Consider the following 21,156-nt stretch of genomic DNA (forward strand, 5'->3'; position numbering starts at 1 on the left):
CCATATTCGTGGTCTCCCACACTTGGAGCAGAACTTCCACCAACAGTGGGGACTGGCTGGGGGAAGGGAGACCAGCCTCTCAGCCATGCCTGCCTAGAATAGAGCTTCTGAGTAGGGATAAGAAACACTAGCAGTCTGCCTTTCCCAGGGTGACACCGTAGCCAAAGACTGAGAGCTGGAGGGAGAGGGAGCCCCATCTTTTGGCCACACCTGCCCAGAGGGCACAATGATAAAATTCTTGGAGCAGAGGAAGGTAAAGGAGCAGGTCATGGCTCAAATGCCACAGATTCTGTTCTTACTGAGGCTGAGTAGGTTTATTTGAATGAATGTTTCTACATTTGCTCTATGCCCTTAGGACAATTTCCAGAGACTTTAAATGATCACTTCTATTATTTTTAACAGTTAACTTATTTGAGGGGGGGGGGGGCAGGAGGAGATTAGCTAAGTGACTTACTGTGCTATTTCAGAGGTACTTCTCTTTATACTACTTTTGTAACTTCCTGTGAATATATAATTATTTCCCCCCCAATAAAGTGTTTTATTAAAGTCATAATTGAATAGTTGTAGCATTATAGGAACCATCACAATTTAGTCTTGCCATTCTAAGGTAAAAAGGGCATGGGAGTATTTCATCTACCATATTTTGCAAACATCTTGGCAGACAGAAAATTAATAATCTGTTTTGTGCTTGCTGGAGGGTGCATACCGGGAAATGACATTCTGCCTCAGTCTATGGAACACCTGAAGAGTTCATCCGCCTCTTCCATGTGAGGGCCGTGCATGTGTGTGTGTACCCTTCACTGGGCATGTCTTCATCCCCTGCAGATTCGTTCCATTGTGTGGAATGCAGATGACAGCAAACTGATTTCTTGTGGCACAGACGGTGCTGTGTATGAATGGAATCTGTCCACAGGAAGGAGAGAGACGGAGTGTGTGCTCAAGTCCTGCAGCTACAACTGTGTAACCGTCTCCCCTGATGGCAAAATTATCTTTGCTGTTGGATCTGACCATACCCTCAAGGAGATCGCCGATTCTTCTGTGAGTCTGCCTGCCCCCTACCCCTGCCTCTGGCCCGCCTCTGAGCTGCTGAACTGACCTGCTGGAGGCAGCCCCTACGGTTACAGCAGAAGGAGGGTTGTGAGAACAGGGTCTCTTCTTCATGGAGTCACACCTGGCTCCCCATTCCTTTTCAGTCATCTCAGTTCTTGTTACTTCTCGAGTTTTCTGCCCCAGTGCCCTACCTGACTGAGCTAAATTATGGGACCCTTTTCCACTTGTGTTTTGCTTGCTGTCTATACCTTCTCTCCACCCTCTAGGCATGGAGCTCTGCAGAAGTTCGGATCTGCACTTACTCTCCTGGGTAAAAGCAAAACTGCAGTTATTGCTGTCACCTAGGCTTGCCACCATATTCATTTGAGACTCCCCAGCTCTGAAATGGTGGCAACAGCTCCCAATAGCCGAGGGAGCAGAGAAGAGCCCAGCAAGGACGCCTCCTACTCCAGGAGCCCAGGGCAGCTGGTCTTCACTGATTTCTCGCACTTTCCTTTGGTGCTCGTCACTCTCTGGGTCCTGAGATCTGGGGAAGGGCAGAGATACCACGGCAGCAAACTGACCTGAGGCAGGTTTCCCCATGATCGAAACAGCTTGGAGCAGGGTGCCTCACCACTGTGCCCCAGGCAGCTTAGTCCTGGTTCCGTGGTGGCTTTCACAGTGCGGCATCAGAGCAAAGCTCTGGGAGGGCAGAGCCATGGTTCTCCCTTCTTCTTCTTTTTTTTTTTTTTTTTTTTACATTTTTAAAAATTAAATTATTATCTGTGTACATATTTTAACATTGCCCCGCCCCCTCCCATACATACCCTCCTTCCCCAAAGTTTTGTGTCCATTGGTTGTACTTCTATGCATGTATACAAGTCCTTCAGTTGATCTATCATCTCCCGGTTCTCCCTTCTTGATATGCCTACCAGCCAGCATCCACTGCATGGCCCAATGCAAACATTTGATCAATGTCTGGTGGATAGGCACATGGGCGAGTGGGTGTGGGGGTGATTTAATATGTGCAGGAATGAATTCCTTGATAGTATAGCTTTGTTTATGTAATGGACATGAATGAATGCTTGCTGAATGCATTTATGATCCACTTCCTGTTCTGCATTTGAGGTGCATGGTAATATACTCTGGGCAAATACTCTGGAACCCCATGCCACTTTCTAGGTGGGTGAGTTGAGGCAAATAACCTACCATTTCTGTGACTCTTTCAGGGGTAACAGTTACCCCACCAAAGGGGTTTTGTGAGGATTTAATGAGTTACAACATATAAAAGCCATAGAATGATGCTTGGTATCTAGCAGGTGCTGTTTGAAAGTTTCTCTTTATTAGAGTTATTCCTAACTTGAAGAACTGTTTATTATCAATCAAGCAGCCAAGAACTATTTAGTTTGTGCCTTTTATGTGCTGAGCACTATTGCAGATGCTATCAGAAATAGGAGACCCTTTTATTTAAATCCTCACTTGATATTTTTTTCCATTGATTTTTAGAGAGAATGGAAAAGAGAGGGAAAGACAAATAAACAGCAATGTGAGAGAAACACATAAATTGGTTGCCTCCTGCACGTGTCCTGACCAGGACCCTGGCCAGGGGGGAATCTGCAACCCAGGTACATGCCCTTGATGAGACCAAACCTGGGACCATTTGGTCTGCAGGCTGATGCTCTATGCACTGAGCCAAACTGATTAGGGCAACACATTTTTTAAAAAAAATAAGTTTTTATTGGTTTCAGAGAGAGGGAGGGAGAAGGAGAGAGAGACAGAAACATCAATGATGAGAATCATTGATCAGTTGCCTCTTGCATGCCCCCTACTGGGGATTAAGCCCATAACTGGTGCTCTGACCTGGAATTGAACCTTGACCTCCTGGTTCATGGGTCAAGGCTCAACCACTGTGCCATACTGGCCGGGCAGAGATATGTTTTTTAAATATAGAGCTTTCTCTAACATTGCTACTAGAGGAGAGGAAGAGAATGACTTGGGAACCTGGGGACGTGGCTCACCCCTCACACTGAGCAGAGCTGTCTTTCCTCTAGGTCCTTCGGGAGATACCAACATTTGATGTCGTCTACACAGCCATCGTTGTGTCTCACTCGGGGCGCATGATATTTGTGGGTACATCCGTGGGAACCATACGTGCAATGAAGTACCCTCTGCCTTTGCCAAAAGAGTTCAATGACTACCAGGCCCATGGCGGTCCTATCACCAAGGTGAGAGAGTCCCCTCTCTTCAGGGGCCCAGTCCCAAACCAGCTGTCAGTAGGTCCATTTGATCCTGTCCCCACATACTTTCTTTACTCCATCAACCCGCAGTGTCTTTCCTGTCTTCTTACTTATTCATATAGCCATCCATTCAATAGACACTTATCGGCTATTAATATTCTCTGTTTAACCTAATCACAGAAATTTATCCTAGGAAATAATTGGATGCACCTAAAGATTTATGCACAGATTGTTCACCACAATATTATGGATAATAAAGAGCCATGTGAGAGATGCTGGAGGTGTCTCGCCCAGACCTCCTCTCCCCAGCTAGGGCATTCCTCCCAGCTCTGAGTGTTGGCTGATCACAGCTCTCCATCTCCTCCACAGAAGTGCCCTGGACTAAAAGGAGATAAGCCCTCCCCCACCCTGAGACCTTCCTGGGGGTAACAACATGAGCACACATGTGTAAATTGTCCCTTCATTCTCCCTTCTAAAATAGCAGTGTTTCTATTTACATGGAGTTCTGAAGAACAGGCACTGGGAGAATGTGCAGCTCCTCCCCCGACCCCCTCTTACTCCAGATTGAATGCCATCAACACCTGAGGCTTTTTATTAGGTCCCACATTCTATTGGCTCACCTTAGACACTATTAGGAAAGGATTTTTCATTATAAACTGAAATATTCCTGTATTGAGTCAGTTCTTGTTCCAAAGCAAATTCCTATGACATAGTCCCTCCCATCTTCCCTTCAGATCTACTAAGTTTTATGGATAAGATGTTTAGTTTTCTGATTATAAAAGCGATGCATGTTTACTTTAGAAATAAAAATTCTCATAATAATATCATTGTTAATAATTGGGTGCATTGGAAACGTCTACTCTTTTATGCACATTGTGTGTGTGTTACAAAAATTGAGTTTATACTATATATATACACTCTTTTTTAGCCTTTTTAAAAAACTTAATGCTATTATAAGCACTTTGCCATATTCAGTATTTGAATTGTCCTCAAAAGCATGATTTTAATAGCTACACAAATATTCTTTCATGTGATGAACCATAACTTATTTAATTCTTCTCTTATAACTGAGTATTTAAGTTACCTTATAAATGCTAGTGAGTGTCGTAGTCTACAGATTTCCAAGGGCATCTCTGATTATTTCCTGAGGCTAAATCCCTAGAATTCCTGAGGGCAAGAGCATGGCCATTTTTAAGGTTTTTGACAAATGCTACTAATTATGGGATGATATTTTCATAGTTGGCTCTTTTGTTTTTTTGTGTCTTATTTTGAAACTAGTGGCCTGGTGCACAAAATGCGTGCACTCGGTGGGAGGAAGGGGGAGGAAGAAGGGAGGATCCCCCAGCCTGGCCTGTGCCCTGTCACAGTGTGGGAGTCCTGTGATCCATTGCCCCAAAGAGGTAGGCCCCGCCCACCCATCCAGGGCTCCTAAATGGATTGCCCCAAAGAAGTAGGCCCGAGCCAGGAGAGACTGGGGGTGGGCCCGTAGAGGAGGCCTCCCTCTATATGCACCTACCTAACCACCCCCAATTGCCCCACCCCCAAGGCTCCGCCCCTGAGTACCTGCTGTGCATGCTGCCTGCTGAGCAGTCGTGATGTTATGGCATCCCAGACAATTTGCATGTTCCTCTATTATTATTTAGGATAGTAATAGGTTCACAGGAAATTTTAAAGACTGCATAGAGGTCCTGTGTACCCTTCACCCAGTTTCCCCTAGTAGTTACATCTAAACTGACTATAGCACAATACCAAACCAGAAACTTGACATTGGGGCGATATGTGTCTGTAAGTCTCTACCGTTTTATCTCATGCATAGATCTGTGTACCCACCACTGCAATCAAGATACAGAACTATGCCACCATCACAAAGAGCTCCCTCATGCTGCCCTTTTATAGTCACCCAGCCCCCTCGCACCCCCAACCTAATCCTTGACAGCCACTCATTTGTTTTCCATTTCTAACATTGGGCATCTTGGGAATGTTACATAAATGGAATCACATGTATGTGGCCTTCTTAGAGTGGCTTTTCCCTCTCAGCCTAATGTCCTTAAGATCCCTCTAAGGTATTTCATGTCTCCATAGTTTATTCCTTCTCACTCCGAGTGGTGTTCCACGGTAAGGTTTTTGCCATAGTTTTCCCAACCATCATCTATCGTAGGACAGTTTTATTTCTCCCAGCTTTGGGCTACTACAAATAAAGTTGTCTGGACTATTATGTACAAGCTTTTGTGTGGACCTAAGTTTTCATTTTTCTGGGATAAATGCCCAGGAGTACCATTGCTGGGTCATATTGTAAATATACGTTTAATTTTTTACGAGCCTGTCAGCTATTTTCCAATCCCACCAGCAGTGCACGGGAGAGTCAGTTTCTCCACATCACTGCCAGAATTTGGTGTTGTCACTGTTTGTAGTTTAGCTGTTCTAATGGATGTGTGATATCTCATCATGGTCTTCACTTGCAGTTCCCTAATGGCTAATACTGTTGAATATCTTTTTGTGTCCTTATTTGCCATCTGTACATTCTCTTCTGTAAAATGTCTCCATATCTTTTGTCCATTTTCTAGTTGGATTGTTTGGGCTTTTTACTGTTGAGTATTGAGAGTTCTTTGTATAGTCTAGATCAGTGGTCGGGAACTCATTAGTCAACAGAGCCAAATATCAACAGTACAACAATTGAAATTTATTTTGAGAGCCAAAATTTTTAAACTTAAACTTCTTCTAATGCCACTTTTTCAAAATAGACTCACCCAGGCCATGGCGTTTTGTGGAAGAGCCACACTCAAGGGGCCAAAGAGCCGCATGTGGCTCGCAAGCCGCAGGTCTAGATAATAACTGACTCTTAAAATTTCAAATCTACAGAGATCTAGTCTTACTTCTTTTATTAATTATCAGGAACCCATGAGGGCTTCTGTGTCATAGGTTCTTACTCAGCATTGCATTTTCCTCCCCGTGAGCTGTGCCTGGGCTTGCATGGGGGGAGGCCTGGCACAGTAGCCAGTCCTGTCATCCAGGGCCTCAGAGAGCCTCCTCTTCATGGTCTTTTGCTCAGATGTTTCTCACCTTCGATGACCAGTTTCTGCTGACAGTCTCCGAGGATGGCTGCCTGTTCACCTGGAAAGTCTTCGATAAGGATGGTCGGGGAATCAAGCGAGAGAGGGAGGTGGGCTTTGCCGAAGAGGTGCTCGTTACTAAAACAGACATGGAGGAGAAGGTAAGAATTGGATCTGATGAAGAGGGATGTGGGAATTCCTTGCGGATTGCGTCCAAACTCCTGGGCTGGCATTCGAGGCCCTTTACAGCCTGGCTGCACCTGTGCCCAGAGCCCACTGCACAGTCTCTGCCCACATGGCCATGCTGCCCTCCACACTGGCCCTTGGTCTGTTCCCACAATACCTGCCTGTCATTCCACCACATGATCATCACTCTCACTGTCAGTGTTTTTGATCCTGTGTCCTCCCAAAGGCTCAGGTCATGTTGGAGCTGAAGACTCGTGTGGAAGAATTAAAAATGGAGAATGAGTATCAATTGCGACTAAAGGACATGAACTATTCTGAGAAGATTAAGGAGCTAACAGACAAGTTCATCCAGGAAATGGAGTCCTTGAAAACGAAAAACCAGGTCTGTTTGAAAGACAAAACCAGCAACCTCAAATATTAAGAAATCTTCTTTTCACTTCCATGTACTCAAGATAGAACTGGTATATGCTCATACAATAAGATCCATGACAATGTGTGATTTGAAAGCATAGCTGATTACGACAAAGTGCTAAGTGAAAAACAAAATATAAAAACTCTATAGTGACTAGTGTTAGATAAAATAAATATACATGGAACATTTTTTTTTAAAAAGATAGTTAATGGTGTGATTATCTCTGGAAATTGGAATTATGAGTAATTTAAATGATCTTTATACTTTTATATAATTTCCAAATTCTCCTCAATGAGAATATATTACCTTTATGACCAAGAGAAACTTATTTTAAAATAAATTAAAAAGGTCATAAGAAAAAGTAAGTATAGAAAGAAAAAAGCTAGCAGAGTACTGATCTCCGGATTATCAGTAGGTTAAATAAAATTAGTCCAAATGGTCTTCCTCTGGTTATATTTGGTCCAGGACTCTTCAGTATAGTTTCTTTGTTCTGCACTAATCTATCTGGCCCTTCATCCAAAACTCAAGGGATATTTGTTATTTTAAGTTATCTCTGTGGGTCACACAGATTGGCAAAAAAACAAAACAAAAAAACCCCACACACACAACCCACAAATCTGGCTGCTGATTTTTATTATTTCATTCAGTTGGTCAGCACACTGATTTGGTGCCCTCCATGAGCTAAGCACAAGCTTAGGTGCTGGAGATGGCACCTCCCCTGCCTGTGAGGAGCTTCCTGCTCTGTGAAAGGAAACACTTCCTTAGTCGCTGACACATTAACATATCCAAGGATTATGTTTAAAAACTAGAGGCCTTGTGCATGAGATTCATGCACGAGATTCATGCATTGGAGCGTGGAAGTTCCCTCAGCCTGGCCTGTGCACTCTCCTACTCCGGTACCTTTTGGGGATGCCTGCCTGCTGGCAGTCAGACATCCCTCTCTCAGTCCAGGGCTCTCACAGCCCAGGGCCACTCACTCCTTACTCCCTGCCTACAGCAGAGGTGGGAGAAGCTTCCGCCACCACTGCTGGGAGCACGGCTTCTGGCTGAGCAGCGCACCCCCTGTGGGAGCTCACTGACCATCAGGGGCAGTTCCTGCTTTGAGCATCTGCCCCCTGGTGGTCAGTGCGTGTTATAGCGACCAGTGGTTTTGCTGTTCAGTCGATTTGTATATTAGGCTTTTATTATATAGGATGTGCTGACAACAGAATTCCATTGAATCCTTACCTTTTTCACCCCAAAATGCATTTGCTGCATGTCCAAAACTGAACTCATTAAGACCTGCTTAGTAGAAGCATATAGTGAAAGTATAGAACTTTCAGAGCAGAATGTAAATAAAAAGGGAATAGCTTGGTCACTGCTCATAGAGCAGTGCTTGGAACAAAACACGGGCTTGGGAAATGTGGGTGAAGGTGGATGTCACTGGTAAAATGTGTTCTCACCTCAGCAGCGCCTTCAGCAGATGTGTAGCAACAAGAACATTTGACCCTGTGTTGTAGGTTTTAAGAACAGAAAAAGAAAAGCAGGATGTATTTCATCGGGAACGCATGGATGACCTCCTGGACAGACAAACGCGGGAACTGCAGGACCTGGGTGAGTCCACAGGGGAGGCCATGTGGGCAGAAGGTAGCAGATGTCTGAGAGTCCCCAGACCCGGCAGAAGTCTTGGATGGTGAGGCTTTGTCTATAAACAGGCTGCCTTTATCCCCTGGAACTCACCGTGGTTTTACTCCTGTATATTTTACTCATCCATTAAACACAGATTAAACACAGGCCAGTAGGAGATACGGAAAAGTGCAGGTTTAGAGCCTGATCTACTGTCCCAGACTCACCATGTACTTGCTGGGAGTCACCTAACCTCACCAGACCTCAGTTACTCCTCCGTAAAATGAGGATACTATATTTTGCACACTCAAAGTAGGTAGTAAACATTTCTTCTTAGCCCTGAACCCCCAAGCATCCCATCTGCACTTTCCTCAAAACCTAGGCAGCAAAGGGAGTAGGGGGTGGCTGTCTGGTGAGATGCTGGAATTGTGGTCAAGAGAGGAAGACAGGCAGGCTCTGGATCTTGGCTTTGGAGGCAGATGTTCTAGCAAACTCCCACGTCTTACAAAATGAAGTCAGTAGCTGGTGCTGGAAGCAGGTGGAAAGCACCCAAGGCTCCTAGGTGTCCCTGAGGTTGGTGCCACTGTCTCACCTTAAATACCTTCCTTGCTTCTCTTCAGAATGTTGCAACAACCAGAAGTTGCTTCTGGAATATGAGAAGTACCAGGAATTGCAGCTCAAGTCCCAAAGGATGCAGGAAGAGTATGAAAAACAGCTTCGGGATAACGATGAGACCAAGAGCCAGGCCCTGGAGGAGCTGACGGAGTTTTACGAGGCCAAACTACAGGAGAAAACCGGCCTTCTGGAAGAGGTACTCACAGGAAGCCACACTGTGCCTCCCTCCCACAGCATGGCCTGCAGGCCCAGCCTCTGAACAACCCAAGAGTCGTGGGGAACTTCACCTGACCTCCTCCCCCAACTTCCTCTCAGCGTGTGTGCCCTTCGACCACTGTTTCATACATTTGTTTGTCTGTAGACCAGAGGACTCACTGAGCTCTGGTTTTGAGGCTAAGATGCCTTGGACAGACTAAGTTGCATGCCTATTTCTATCTTAGCTGTACCCTCAAGCCTTAAGAATTGGGGGCACCTTTCTAGAAGAAGCTTAAAGAACCTGGAGAGGAACAAGGGTCCGGAATGATGGGGAAGGTGGCTGTCTGAAGCCCCTTAATAACTTCTGTGTCTTACAAAATGAAGTCATTCCTTTGCTGGCCTAGCAAAGACAAAGAGTGTCTTATTGGTTACCAGCCTGAGTGCTGGGTGACCAAGAAAAATAAAACATGAGACCTGGTCCTCAGCTGGGCGAGGGAGGTGGCCACTCATAAAGGTGTGCACACAGATGAAGGGCACTGACCATGCTGGGAGGTCAGGGAAGGATCGCAGGAGGTCACAAGATCCAGGGGGGATGTGATTTAGCATGACCAGAAGTCTGGGAAACCCAGGAGCAAAGGGCACCCGGGAAGAGCAATGGGGTAGATGCTCAGGCACTGTGGGTTGCTAAAATACCTAGTTTCCCCAAATGAAGAGAAAATCGAGAGAGGCCAGATGGCCTCCTTTTGGCATGAAATGGTGGCAGGTGGTGTGCTGAGAGTGAGGGGCAGGAGAGTCCTGAGGCATGGAGTAATTTTTGAAGAGAACGAGTCAGATAGCTGCCTCTAGGGATATTGAATCCACCCCAGAGGGAAGAGAGGCTGGCCTTCCTCCTAGCCCCTCCCACACTGATCACAATGCATTTCTTCTTTTGAATCAATAAGATTTCAACTTAGAACTTTCCTAGGAGCCTCCACCGGCACACCATCTTAACTAGCCTGGCTGGGCTGCTTTGATGCCTTAGCAACATCTACCAGAAAAAGAGCAGGTGTTTGTGGGCCACATAAGGCTTCAGGCAGAGCTGGCCCTGCCAGGCTTCTGTCTGGCAGGGGTGCAGTAACATGCAATGGGCAAAGAGAAGCCTTTCTCAGGAGGCCGTTGAGCCCAGCTTTCAAATCATCTTGTCTCTCTCAACCCTGGAAGCACTATCCAGGGATGGCATATGCAGCCTGGGAGAGTGAGTGCCAGGATCGGCCTGGGAGGAAAGCAGTCGATTCTGATATAATCGGAAATTTCCACCACTTGATGGCAGTGGGCAACAAGGAGTCATGCCCTAGTCACTTGCCAAACTTCACCAGGCAGAGCTCGTTTTCCCAGCATCTGAACTCTCTGGGCTTTTACTCATTCAGCACCAATTATGAACCAAATGCTGTGCTGGGTGTTCACAGCAGTGAGCAGAGAGATGTGGTTCTGCCATTGAGGAGCTTCCATTCCAGTGCAGGACTCTGTCATTAGGCAATTCCAATATAACCAAGTGATGGCAGAGTGGCAAGAAATGATGGCTGAGCCAAAAGCTAGGAGAGAGTCACGGGAAGAGGGCTGAAAACAGGGACAGCGTGTGCCAAGCCCAACAGCTGAGGAACATGCATGTTTGGGGGAACTGAAGTTAGTTTACTCTGGCAAGAGCTTGGGGTGGGAGTGTGAGCTGAGGCTGAGAGGTGAGCTGGTGCTATAACTCATGCATAGTCTTATAGACCCACCTCAAGAGTCTGGATTCTATTCTGAGGACAAGGTGAGCCATGGAAGGCTTTCAAGTTGGAGGTAGCATGATCAGGTGTGTGAGTTGGAAAGCTCTCTGTGAGTAGAGAGTGGGAACAGATGGGAGGGAGGCATGACTGGAGATGGGAGACTGGTTAGGAGTCTGAGACAGCAATCCAGGCAAGTGGGTTGGGCAGTGGTGGAGGCATAAAAGGAAGTGGATGGATTCAAGAACCATGTGGGAGGTGAAAGATCAGGGTTAACTGGATTAGGATCTGCGCGGGGGGGGGGGGGGGGGGGGGGAGGGGAAGGCAGAATTAAAGGTTCACTCATTCATTCAGGCATTTTCTGCAAACCTGCTGTGTGCTGGTGGTATGTGTTATACACTGGGAGTTCAATGGTGGGCATGATCAACAGGGAATTTATACTGAGTGGCCAGATTATTATGATCTCTGAACGCATAATAATCTGGCCACTCAGTGTATTTGTGTCTCAAATGGGTACCAAAAGTATTCTAGATTTTTGATGGAGATCAACCACTTATTTGCCCTAAGCTTTCTATCAGCCAGTGCAAAGGGGAAAACTGATCAGGTGTATGATTTATGGTCTCTTTCATATCAAATAAATGAGGTACTCAAGAGAAGTACACTGAGTGGCCAGATTATTATGCGTTCAGAAATCATAATAATCTGGCCACTCCGTGTATATCTAATGAGAGAGACAATCAGATAATTTCACAAGTGTCCCAAGTTCAGAGTAGGAAAGGCAGAGGAGGCCTGTGTGTCCATGTGAAGGCTAGAAGAAGAAGAGTGTTGGGGGTGTTGGTAAGACAGTGGTTGAAGTGATGGGGCCTGAGATCTAATCTGGTAGGAAAAGAAAGGAAGGTAGGACAGACAGGAAGAATGTGGAAGCATCAAGGGACCCATAGCCTCCGTTTCCATTTCTATAATAACCTCAGTCTCCCATTCCCCACACGGGGCCCCTGTGCTCATCTCGCCCCAGGCCGTCTTAGCACAAGGTGTCCTGCGCCCCTTCTCCCCGAACACACTCTCTCCCTCTCTCTGAACCAGGCTCAGGAAGATGTCAGGCAGCAGCTTCGGGAGTTTGAAGAGACCAAGAAACAAATTGAAGAAGACGAAGACCGAGAAATCCAAGATATCAAAACCAAGTATGAGAAAAAGCTTCGGGATGAAAAGGAGTCAAACCTTCGGCTCAAAGGGGAAACAGGCATCATGAGGAAGAAGGTACGGGCTGTTCCCTCAGAGGCCTGGCGGGGGCAAGGGCAGCACTGCAGGGAAAGCGAGGGGCAGCGGGTAGACGGCAGGGAAGCCTGCCTGGAGGGCCTCACCTCCAGCAAGTGGGTTAGGAAAGGAGCGTGGCCTGGTGTCAGGGTTGTCTCGGCTCTCCGTCGGGCAGACAGATCCTTACCGCGTCCTCCAAAGGGGTAGTCATCAGGGCCTCCCTTCTCTTCTCGGGGATAGTGAGGTTCACAGTGGCACTGATGGGTGCACTCTGTGCGTTCATCTATTGGCCAGTAGGATTTAGTCATCAGAGCTAACCCCTTGGTAGGAATGGAAATGAGGTCTTGCGGAGGTGAGACAGCTGGCATTCACGTGGAGAAGTCCTCAGGCTCTTGGTGCAGGGAGTCCTGGGTGGCTCCAGTTTAGACTCCATGGGTGGGAGAAGGCTTGGGGATGTAGGGTGCTTAGTTTACAGGGCATGGCCAATGTGTTTAGCCACTAATGGTTGGGGTTAGGAGGGATTCAACTTATAGATCCTCATAGAATTGCCAGTTTTCCCAAAATGTGTAGTGATAGAGAAGATTAGTAAGCAAGCCTGTGTTCCTTCCTATTAGAAATTACACTACCACTACTCAGTCTGGGGACCATCATGTCTTCCTTCTTGGACATGGCTAAGAAGACTTACCAGTTAAGGCCCAACCTTTGTGACCCCAATGAGGCATGGATTCCAACCTTTCAGGGCTGGTGTGGTCATGGAAAACTCTGGGTCCACTCAGGGGAGCTGGTCTCCAGAGCCTCCCAATGAAGACAGTCCATCCTCGCATAAAGGGATGGAACTGGATCTTATCAGTCAGAACTCTACATCCTCCACTTGGTCTGGGAAATTCCAGACTGTCCCCAAATCTGATGGAGAGCTCTTTACATTCACAGACAGTTGGGAGGAATGGAGACAACTCAAAGCCATTGATGTCTTTGTTGCTGCCATTTGTATCTTTAGTTCAGCAGCCTGCAGAAGGAGATTGAAGAGCGAGCCAATGACATCGAGAGCCTGAAGGGAGAGCAGATGAAGCTGCAAGGAGTCATTAAGTCCCTGGAGAAGGACATCCTGGGCCTCAAACGGGAGATCCAGGAAAGAGATGAGACGATTCAAGATAAGGTGAAGGCTCCTCTCCTGTCCGCCCTCAACTGCAGCCTAGATGGACCCCGACAATGAGGACAGAGTCCAGGAGAACATATTTATTTAACTTGATGAGGGATAAGCAGTCAGTAAAGTACCTACTGTGTGCTTAGCACTGGGCTAATTGCTATAAACGCATCACATTGAATTCTCCCAGCAACCCCAGGGGCCATGAGCAACCCCGTTGTAAAGCTCAGGAAACTGAGTTCCAAGTGGTTAATTACCTTGCCCAAGACCATACATCTAGTAGCTGACAGACTTGGGATAAGAATCTGAGTCAGCTGATTGCAAGGCCCCTGATCTCCACCGCTCCAGGTATCCTAGCAGGGCCGTCCCCATGGACTGGGGGCAGCTCACCTCATTGCCCACTTGGAGCCCCTGGTCAGAGAGGAACTCCCTGGTGTTGGCCTCATAATTGCTGGGCACCCCAGAAGACTTGAATCACATTTTAGGATACCCTTTCTTACAAAACACTTAGAAGACAGACCCATTATATTTTGTAAAACATACCACCTCAGTATCCTCCTGATTTTATATCATCATCCTCCTGGGCAAATCTAGGCTCTACCATTGCTGTCAAATGTTTGAGAACGCCTGGGCTTTAGCCTGGTTAGCTAGGCTCTTCTATTATCAGCCAAGGGATCCTAAGCAAGCTCTCTAAGCCTTGGTTTTCTCACCTGTGAAATGGGGGCCTATCAGGGCATCTGATGGGATGAAATGACAGTTCCTGCATGTAATTTCTACATGTGAGTGTTTATGTATATATCTGGGCATTTTTTAGAGGAGGGTTTAAAGCTCTCTTCAGATTCTCAAAGAGGGTGAGGGGTTGACAAGAAAGAGGTTAATGCCTTCTGACCTAGAAAAGTACGTCAGCCTCCTGCCAAGTCTAAAGGCCTTTCTTCCCCCCTCCCTGCCACCACACTCTGTAATTATGTCACTCTTCCTCTTAAGATTCTGCCCTAGCTCCCCTGGCCTATGGCAGGGGTCAGCAAACTTTTCTCTGTAAAGGGCTAGTAGTAAGTAGTGTACTCCTTGCAGGCAGTATAGTCTCTGTCACCACTACTCAATCCTGCCATCCAAATCAGCCATAAACAATCCATAAATGAATGGGCTTAGCCATGTTCCAGTAAAACTATGGAAACAGACAACAGGTCAGAATTGATCTGAGGCCCGTAGTTTGCCAACACCTGGCCTCCTGGATAAATTCTGAACTTTTTATCCAACACGCAAGACCCTTGCCTCCTTCACCTACTTCCCACCAGCCTCATTCTTCACTTTCCCCATGAACCACCACCTTATTTTCAGCACCCTCAATACACACGCACCTTCCACACCTCCTTTTACCACACCTGTCACCGTGCAGGGTACATTGGTTGATACACCTGCTTCCCAGCTAGTGTTTTCTCCTTAAGGGCAGGGTCTGTGTCATTTTTGTTTAGTATCTCAGACCTTAATAAAAGGTCTTCATTTGGTAAATGTTTGACGGATAAATAGACCTACATTTTGGTGGCTGTTTCCTTGCAACAAATTACCCCAAAACGTGGTGGTAAAAGCCAACAACTCTTTTATTATGCTCAGAGGTTCGGTGGGCCTGGAATTAGACATGATGGCTTGTCTTTGTCCTCAGGGTCTGGGACCTCGCAGGGCCTCAGTCAGGGGGACGCAAGCAGCTGGGGTGGGAAGATCAGCATATAAGGTGGCTTCTTCATCCTCATGCCCAACCGGGACAGCTGGGAGGCTGGGATCAGCCGAGACCATCCACCAAAGCACCTAATGTGTTCCCCAGCCTGGAGGTCTCAGTGCAGTGGGGCTGCTTACTTAGCACATGGCCTCCCCCAGAGAACCAATGGCAGCTGCTCGGCCTTTTCTGACCTAGCCTGGGAAGCCACACAGCATCATGTGATCTACACACTATGGGTTACAAGCGAGCAAGTCCAGCCAGGTGCAGATCCTACCTCCTAATGGAGGAGCATAAGGTCGTATTGTATAAGAACACGTGGGACGATAAATGCTCTCGAGGCCAGCTGTGGGAAACTGTCGGCCACAGCCTGTACTTGAGTGAGTGCGCGAATGCACGCAGTCCTGGCTCAGAAGCCACGGAGTGAGAGCCACAGCCTTTGTATCCCCAGCGAGGAGAGCTGTCTGTGGCCTCCTCAATCAGGGGGGGGCACAGGATGGATGTTCTTTGCCTAACAGGATCCCATATCCCGGGTCTCCTGACACCTCGCTTTTCTCTCAACTCACCTGCAGGAGAAGCGAATTTATGACCTGAAAAAGAAAAATCAAGAACTAGAGAAATTCAAGTTTGTGCTCGACTACAAAATAAAGGAGCTAAAGAAGCAAATAGAACCTCGAGAGAATGAGATCAAGGTGATGAAGGAACAGATTCAGGAGGTGAGAAGGCATCTGCCACACCCTGCCCTCCCCAAACCATAGCCACCTGTCCAACTTGTCCTGGCCAAGCTGGAGGGACCGAAAGAAAACTCTCCTCACAGTCCCTCCTTGCTCCCCGGGTGTGCAGAGGATGCCACAGAGAAGGCCCAACCGGGTGTTCAGTTGTGCAAGAGCGAAATGCATTGGGATTTGGCTTTCACCGGTCCTGGGGATGGACTTTGGCCCCAGCAGCACCTCAAGGTGCATGCTCTAGACCCTCTAAGGGAACCGTGGCTTTGGGGCCTTCAGCCACCAGGGGGCGATGTGTACTCAGCCACCAGCCTTGAGTACGGGAAAGTACACCCCTCCAACGTTTTCTTCTCAGACTGGAAATGTCGGTTTGGGCCCTGTGTAAAGCCATGTTTGGACTTCATCTGATAGGAATGGGAAGTCATCAAAGGTTCTTGGGCAGGGGAGTGGCATAATTAAGTGTGTGTTTTGGAAAGCAAACAGGATGAAGGTAGCTAGGAGATTAGAAACAAGAGCAACTGGAAGAGGGCTTCTGAGAGTCCAGCGAGGTACAAGTGTCCCATGATCCTCCCAGGGGCTTAAGGTACAAGTGTAGATAGAAGTCTTCTTGGTCCTTCCCTTCCCTTGACCCCTATATCCAACCATCACCAAGGCCTATCTGATCAATCTCCAAAAGATCCTTCAAATCCAATCCTTCCTCCTTTCTGCTGCCATCACACTGGTCCAAGCCTTCGTCATCTCTGGTCTGGACCTGACTCCAGCCTCCAGTCTACTCCCACATAGAGGCCACAGCAAACCACAATGGAGTCCCATCCCATTTGAATAAACTCTGAGCTCCCTACTGAGGCCCAGGGGCTTCTACCTGCCTCTCCAGCCTCATCTCCAGGCTCCCTCCCCTTCTCCAGCCCACAGGCTTTCTGACAGTTCTTAGGGTAAGCCAAGCTTTTCCCATCTCGGGACCTTTGCAATGCTGTTTCAGAGGTTCCAGGTCTTCACATGACTGGCTTCTTTTCATCTTTCAAGGTCTCAGCTTATAGGCCACCTCTTCAAGGAAGGCTTTCCTGACCACTCTATGCAAAATGACCTCCTGTTCCCCCTCCATTTTCTCTAATTGTGCCGAACAAGGATAGTAAGTAAAAGGGTGTCGGAGAGCATTGGTGACCTAACTAGGATTAGATGCACAAGAGTTATGGTGGAGAAAGCAAAACCCTTTCTCTAGGAGGCCCAGGAAAAAAGCCAGGCATGGCATCAGTCCAGGGCTAGGGCACTCCAGAGAACATATGTCCTTTTGGCAATGACTTTCTCCCTGGCCTCTGGGATAAGGAAGGATGTCTCCAGCTGACCAGGGAACTGCCGCCTCTGGGCCTCCTGCCATTTTTGAGTGATTTCAGGGCCCCAAAACGGTAGCCAGAGAATATGAAAGAGAGAGCTGAGGTCCCCCTGCCTGGAATCAATGTGCTGCAGGCCCTGGAGATCACTGCCTGTTTCTCTCTCCTCATTGCCATATTTATGAACTGGATTTAAGACTTAGTTGGTTACTTCCCACCCCAACATACCTGAGAGCTTACTCATTTCCCTTCAGTATCTGCGCCAACCATGGCATTGATTCTTGGCAGGGGATGTGCCTGAACCTGGGGAGTGATCAAACAGAGGCCCTCCTACCCCACCCTGGTACCAGTTGCTGCCAAGGCTGATAGCTGGCCTGACTCCTTCCGTGAGGTCCTTTGACCTCAAGGATTACCTCGGGAGGGGGGCAGGGGAGGTGCAGAGACACATTTGGGCTTCTCTGTCTATACAAAGTGCTTTCAATAATGAGGATAAAGTTCTAAAACCTGCCCTTTTGTGTTCACAACGTGAGTGTGGCTCATGAAGACCTCCTGGTGTCCAGAAGGTGGCCAGGAGCCTTGAAATCTGAGCAGTGGGCCGGAAATAGATTGAGGGGCTATTCCATCCAGCCATGAACAAACCCAGTGAATGTCCCAGCCTCCTAAACAGCGAACCTCTCTATTGAACACTAGGGTCCTTCACTTCTCCCTTTTGATTAGAGTGAAGCCCTACTGCTGGCTTCACTCTAATCAGAAGCTCCAGGTGTCAATCACATCTTTGGTCACTGCAACTGCAACAACTAATAAATCTCTCAGAAGCTCCTGAGGGGTCTGCTTTTCCTTTTGAAGATGGGACACTCTCCTCAGTTGTACTTTTTAAGACCCTTTCAACAGGGCGGTGAGGCAGAGGTTCCTCCTCAGCTTCCTCTTTCCTGTCTTATGCCTTTGGCTGGGGATGCCTACTTGATGGTCCTCAAAACTTTCTGCTTTAGAATCGATTCTGATGAGTTGTGGCCCCAGAGGGTCAAGATTCACTCACACAATGTCACAAGGTAGGCAAGGAAGGTGCTTCCTTGTAGGACCCTGCCTCCGGGTGGAGTTGAGGTTCCAGAACTTGAGAGTTATCGGTTTATAAGGAATGTAAGCGAAGAAGGTAACCAGACAACTAAGAGGGGAAAATTCATGGCCCAGCTATAGAACACGTGATCTGGGTTAACATGTCAGCCCAGGGGGTGGGGGCTTTAGAGGAGACCAAGAGTAAGAAGAAAAGTTTTTTATTTGTTTGTTTTAAAATATTTTTATTGATTTTGGAGAGAAAGGGAGAGGGAGATAGAATCATCAATGAGAGAGAGTCATTGATTGGCTGCCTCCTGCACACCCTACTGGGGATTGAACCCACAACCTGGGCATGTGCCCTTGACAAGAATCGAACCCGGGACTTTTAGTCCGCAGGCTGAGGCTCAATGCACTGAGCCAGACCTGGTAGGACAAGAAGAAAGGTTCTGCTCCAGAGGACAGGTGGGCGCTAGAAAAGACACGTCCTGGTTATCAGGGGAGACATTCCCACGGGAAGACTTCGGTTCAAACCTAATTTTCATTCTCTCTCTTTCTTATTCTCGACTCTGTTGCTCGTTCTCTACAGATGGAATCTGAACTGGAGCGTTTCTTTAAGCAGAACACGCAGCTGGAGCTGAACATCACAGAACTGTGGCAGAAATTGCGAGCCACGGATCAGGAGATGCGCAGAGAGAGACAGAAGGTGCGAGGATTTTCAGCGTCTGGCGGTTCTTGGATTCAGGATCTGGCTGAAGCCTGCCGTGGGCAGCTGGCTTCTAAGAGGCAGAGCCGGCCCACTGCTAAGACACATTCCCATTGTAACTTGCATCCTTGCTCACAGCCCTGCCAGATTGCAGGCCCTTGCAAATTCACATGACTGAACCCACCTGAGACTATACAATGACTTTGGGTAAAGTGACCTGAGGTGGGAGACCAGTTTCGTGGGAATGCCCTCAGCGTTGGCTTGTTTCTCCTGGGAAGGAGCATGCTCAGAGTCATTTGTAGTCAGTGCTTAATGTCCTTGACTATCAAATCAACACTGCAGCTGGGCGGATCTCAGAGAGCACCTATTCTAGTCCCTCTTTGTAAGAAATAAGGAAAGCAGTGCCAGGAGGATTAGGAAGTTAAGAAATTTCACCTGACACCCATAGTTCACACAGAGCCGAGAGCCAATACTGGGAGCCAGGTCTCCTGGCCCTGGGCCAGGACTTGGCTGCCCTTTCACCCACTGGCTGCAGTGCTGCTTGGATCGGACTGGAGTTTTCCATTCCCCACAGTGAGTATTGGCTCTGTACTAGGTAATGCTAGAAGCTACTACAGAGCCACCGACATGAACAGACACAGATCCTGCCCTTCACAAACTGAAAAGGTTGACAGGGGATTTGTGGCATGTGCATAAAAGTTATAACGCACAGCGGAAAATCGTGGAATGTGAATAAAGGCCTATGGGGGCCAGAGGAAAGGAGGGACTCGCTATGTCAGAGGAAGATGGGTATCAGAGAAAGCATGATGGAAGATCTGGGGGGAGAGGAGGAGGAAGGTATCTAGCCCAGTTTTATCAGATTTCTCCCTACCCACTCACAGCAGTCCTCAGGAAGGGTATAAACCCTGGGTGGGCTTTTGTAATAAGGGGGCCTAGAAGCCCTGGAACCTGCAGGAGAGAATGGATACTCCAGTTTGGCTCAGAAAGGAACAAGGGTGACTACTGGGCTTCCTCTCCTCTTTTAAGGCCCGTGGTCCTGACGGGAACCCGGAGCCAATAAAGGAATCAGTCTGTGCTGCCCTCTTAAAGCTGACGCCGTTCAGGCCAGGTGCACGGGGGTTTGGTCCTCCACCTCTGTGCTGTGTGCCCATCTCCGTCTCTGTGCCCGGTGTGGTCCCAGATGTGGTGCCTCCTGCCCCCTTCTGCAGCCATTCGCCTGCAGCCCCTGCCCCAGGAGAGCCCATCCCTTCAGCGCCAGAAGTAAGCGACTCTGATTGCAGGAGCGGGACTTGGAGGCGCTGGTCAAACGGTTTAAGACGGACCTTCACAACTGCGTGGCATACATCCAGGAAGCCCGGGCCCTGAAGGAGAAGGTCCGAGGTCTCTTTGAGAAGTACGTGCAGCGGGCAGACATGGTGAGCTCTGCCTCCCTCCCCGCTCTCCCCCCTCTTCTCTCCCGGTCTCCCCTCGCTCAGAGGCCCCTGTGCCCCGTCAGGTGGAGATCGCAGGGCTGAACACAGACCTGCAGCTGGAGTACAGTCGCCAGCGGGAGCACCTGGAGCGAAACCTGGCCACTCTCAAGAAGAAGGTGGTCAAGGAGAGCGAGCTGCACCGCACCGACTATGTCCGCATCATGCAGGTACCTGCTCGCTCCGGGCAGCTCCCTCAGGGGCTGAGCCATCCCCGATGAGAGAGCCTGTCAAGGACCCCTTGAGACCACCTAATACTCAGGGCCCCCAAGGGTCCAGGGGACCCACTAGCTTTCCCTAAAACACTATCTTTGACTCCTCTCCTCTGACCTCCCAGAGCTTGTCCTGGCTGTGATATGGCCCAGAGCCCGCCAAGGAGGTCTCCTAGGCATCTCTATGCCCAGGCCTGCCCCCACCAATGCCCAAGCACCCCCCAACTTCATCCGTTTCTTTGTTCTGCCCCGTCTTTATCGGAAGCACGCCTGTGTCCTGCCTCACTCCTCTTGTCCTGTCCCCTCTGGACCTCATCCCCGTGATTTTTAGCTCTCCTGAGTCACACTCTCCTTTTCCTTCCCTCTGTTTCCAACTCGCATGTCACCTACTTTGTTCTGCTGCTTTTTATTCTGCTACCGGTATCACATGATCCCTGCTGGCCAAGCTCTCTCCTCTGAACACGCCTGCCTCCGCCCACCTGGCCT

General features: G+C 48.2%; 1 protein-coding gene across 1 annotated transcript in view; it reads left to right on the forward strand.

Moving 5' to 3' along the window:
* Positions 1–21,156, forward strand: part of CFAP57 (cilia and flagella associated protein 57) — a 55,231-nt gene that overhangs the window by 18,630 nt on the left and 15,445 nt on the right. The window contains exons 10-21 of the mRNA XM_045584700.1: positions 826–1,038; positions 3,081–3,254; positions 6,316–6,477; positions 6,729–6,884; positions 8,414–8,507; positions 9,140–9,330; positions 12,155–12,328; positions 13,323–13,481; positions 15,753–15,896; positions 18,873–18,989; positions 20,270–20,404; positions 20,485–20,628. Of these exons, the coding sequence (XP_045440656.1) occupies positions 826–1,038; positions 3,081–3,254; positions 6,316–6,477; positions 6,729–6,884; positions 8,414–8,507; positions 9,140–9,330; positions 12,155–12,328; positions 13,323–13,481; positions 15,753–15,896; positions 18,873–18,989; positions 20,270–20,404; positions 20,485–20,628 (1,863 nt within the window). The remainder of the gene's footprint in view (positions 1–825; positions 1,039–3,080; positions 3,255–6,315; positions 6,478–6,728; positions 6,885–8,413; positions 8,508–9,139; positions 9,331–12,154; positions 12,329–13,322; positions 13,482–15,752; positions 15,897–18,872; positions 18,990–20,269; positions 20,405–20,484; positions 20,629–21,156) is intronic.

The sequence above is a fragment of the Pipistrellus kuhlii genome, unplaced genomic scaffold (genome assembly GCF_014108245.1).
Source record: "Pipistrellus kuhlii isolate mPipKuh1 unplaced genomic scaffold, mPipKuh1.p scaffold_m20_p_2, whole genome shotgun sequence".
NCBI lineage: Eukaryota > Metazoa > Chordata > Mammalia > Chiroptera > Vespertilionidae > Pipistrellus > Pipistrellus kuhlii.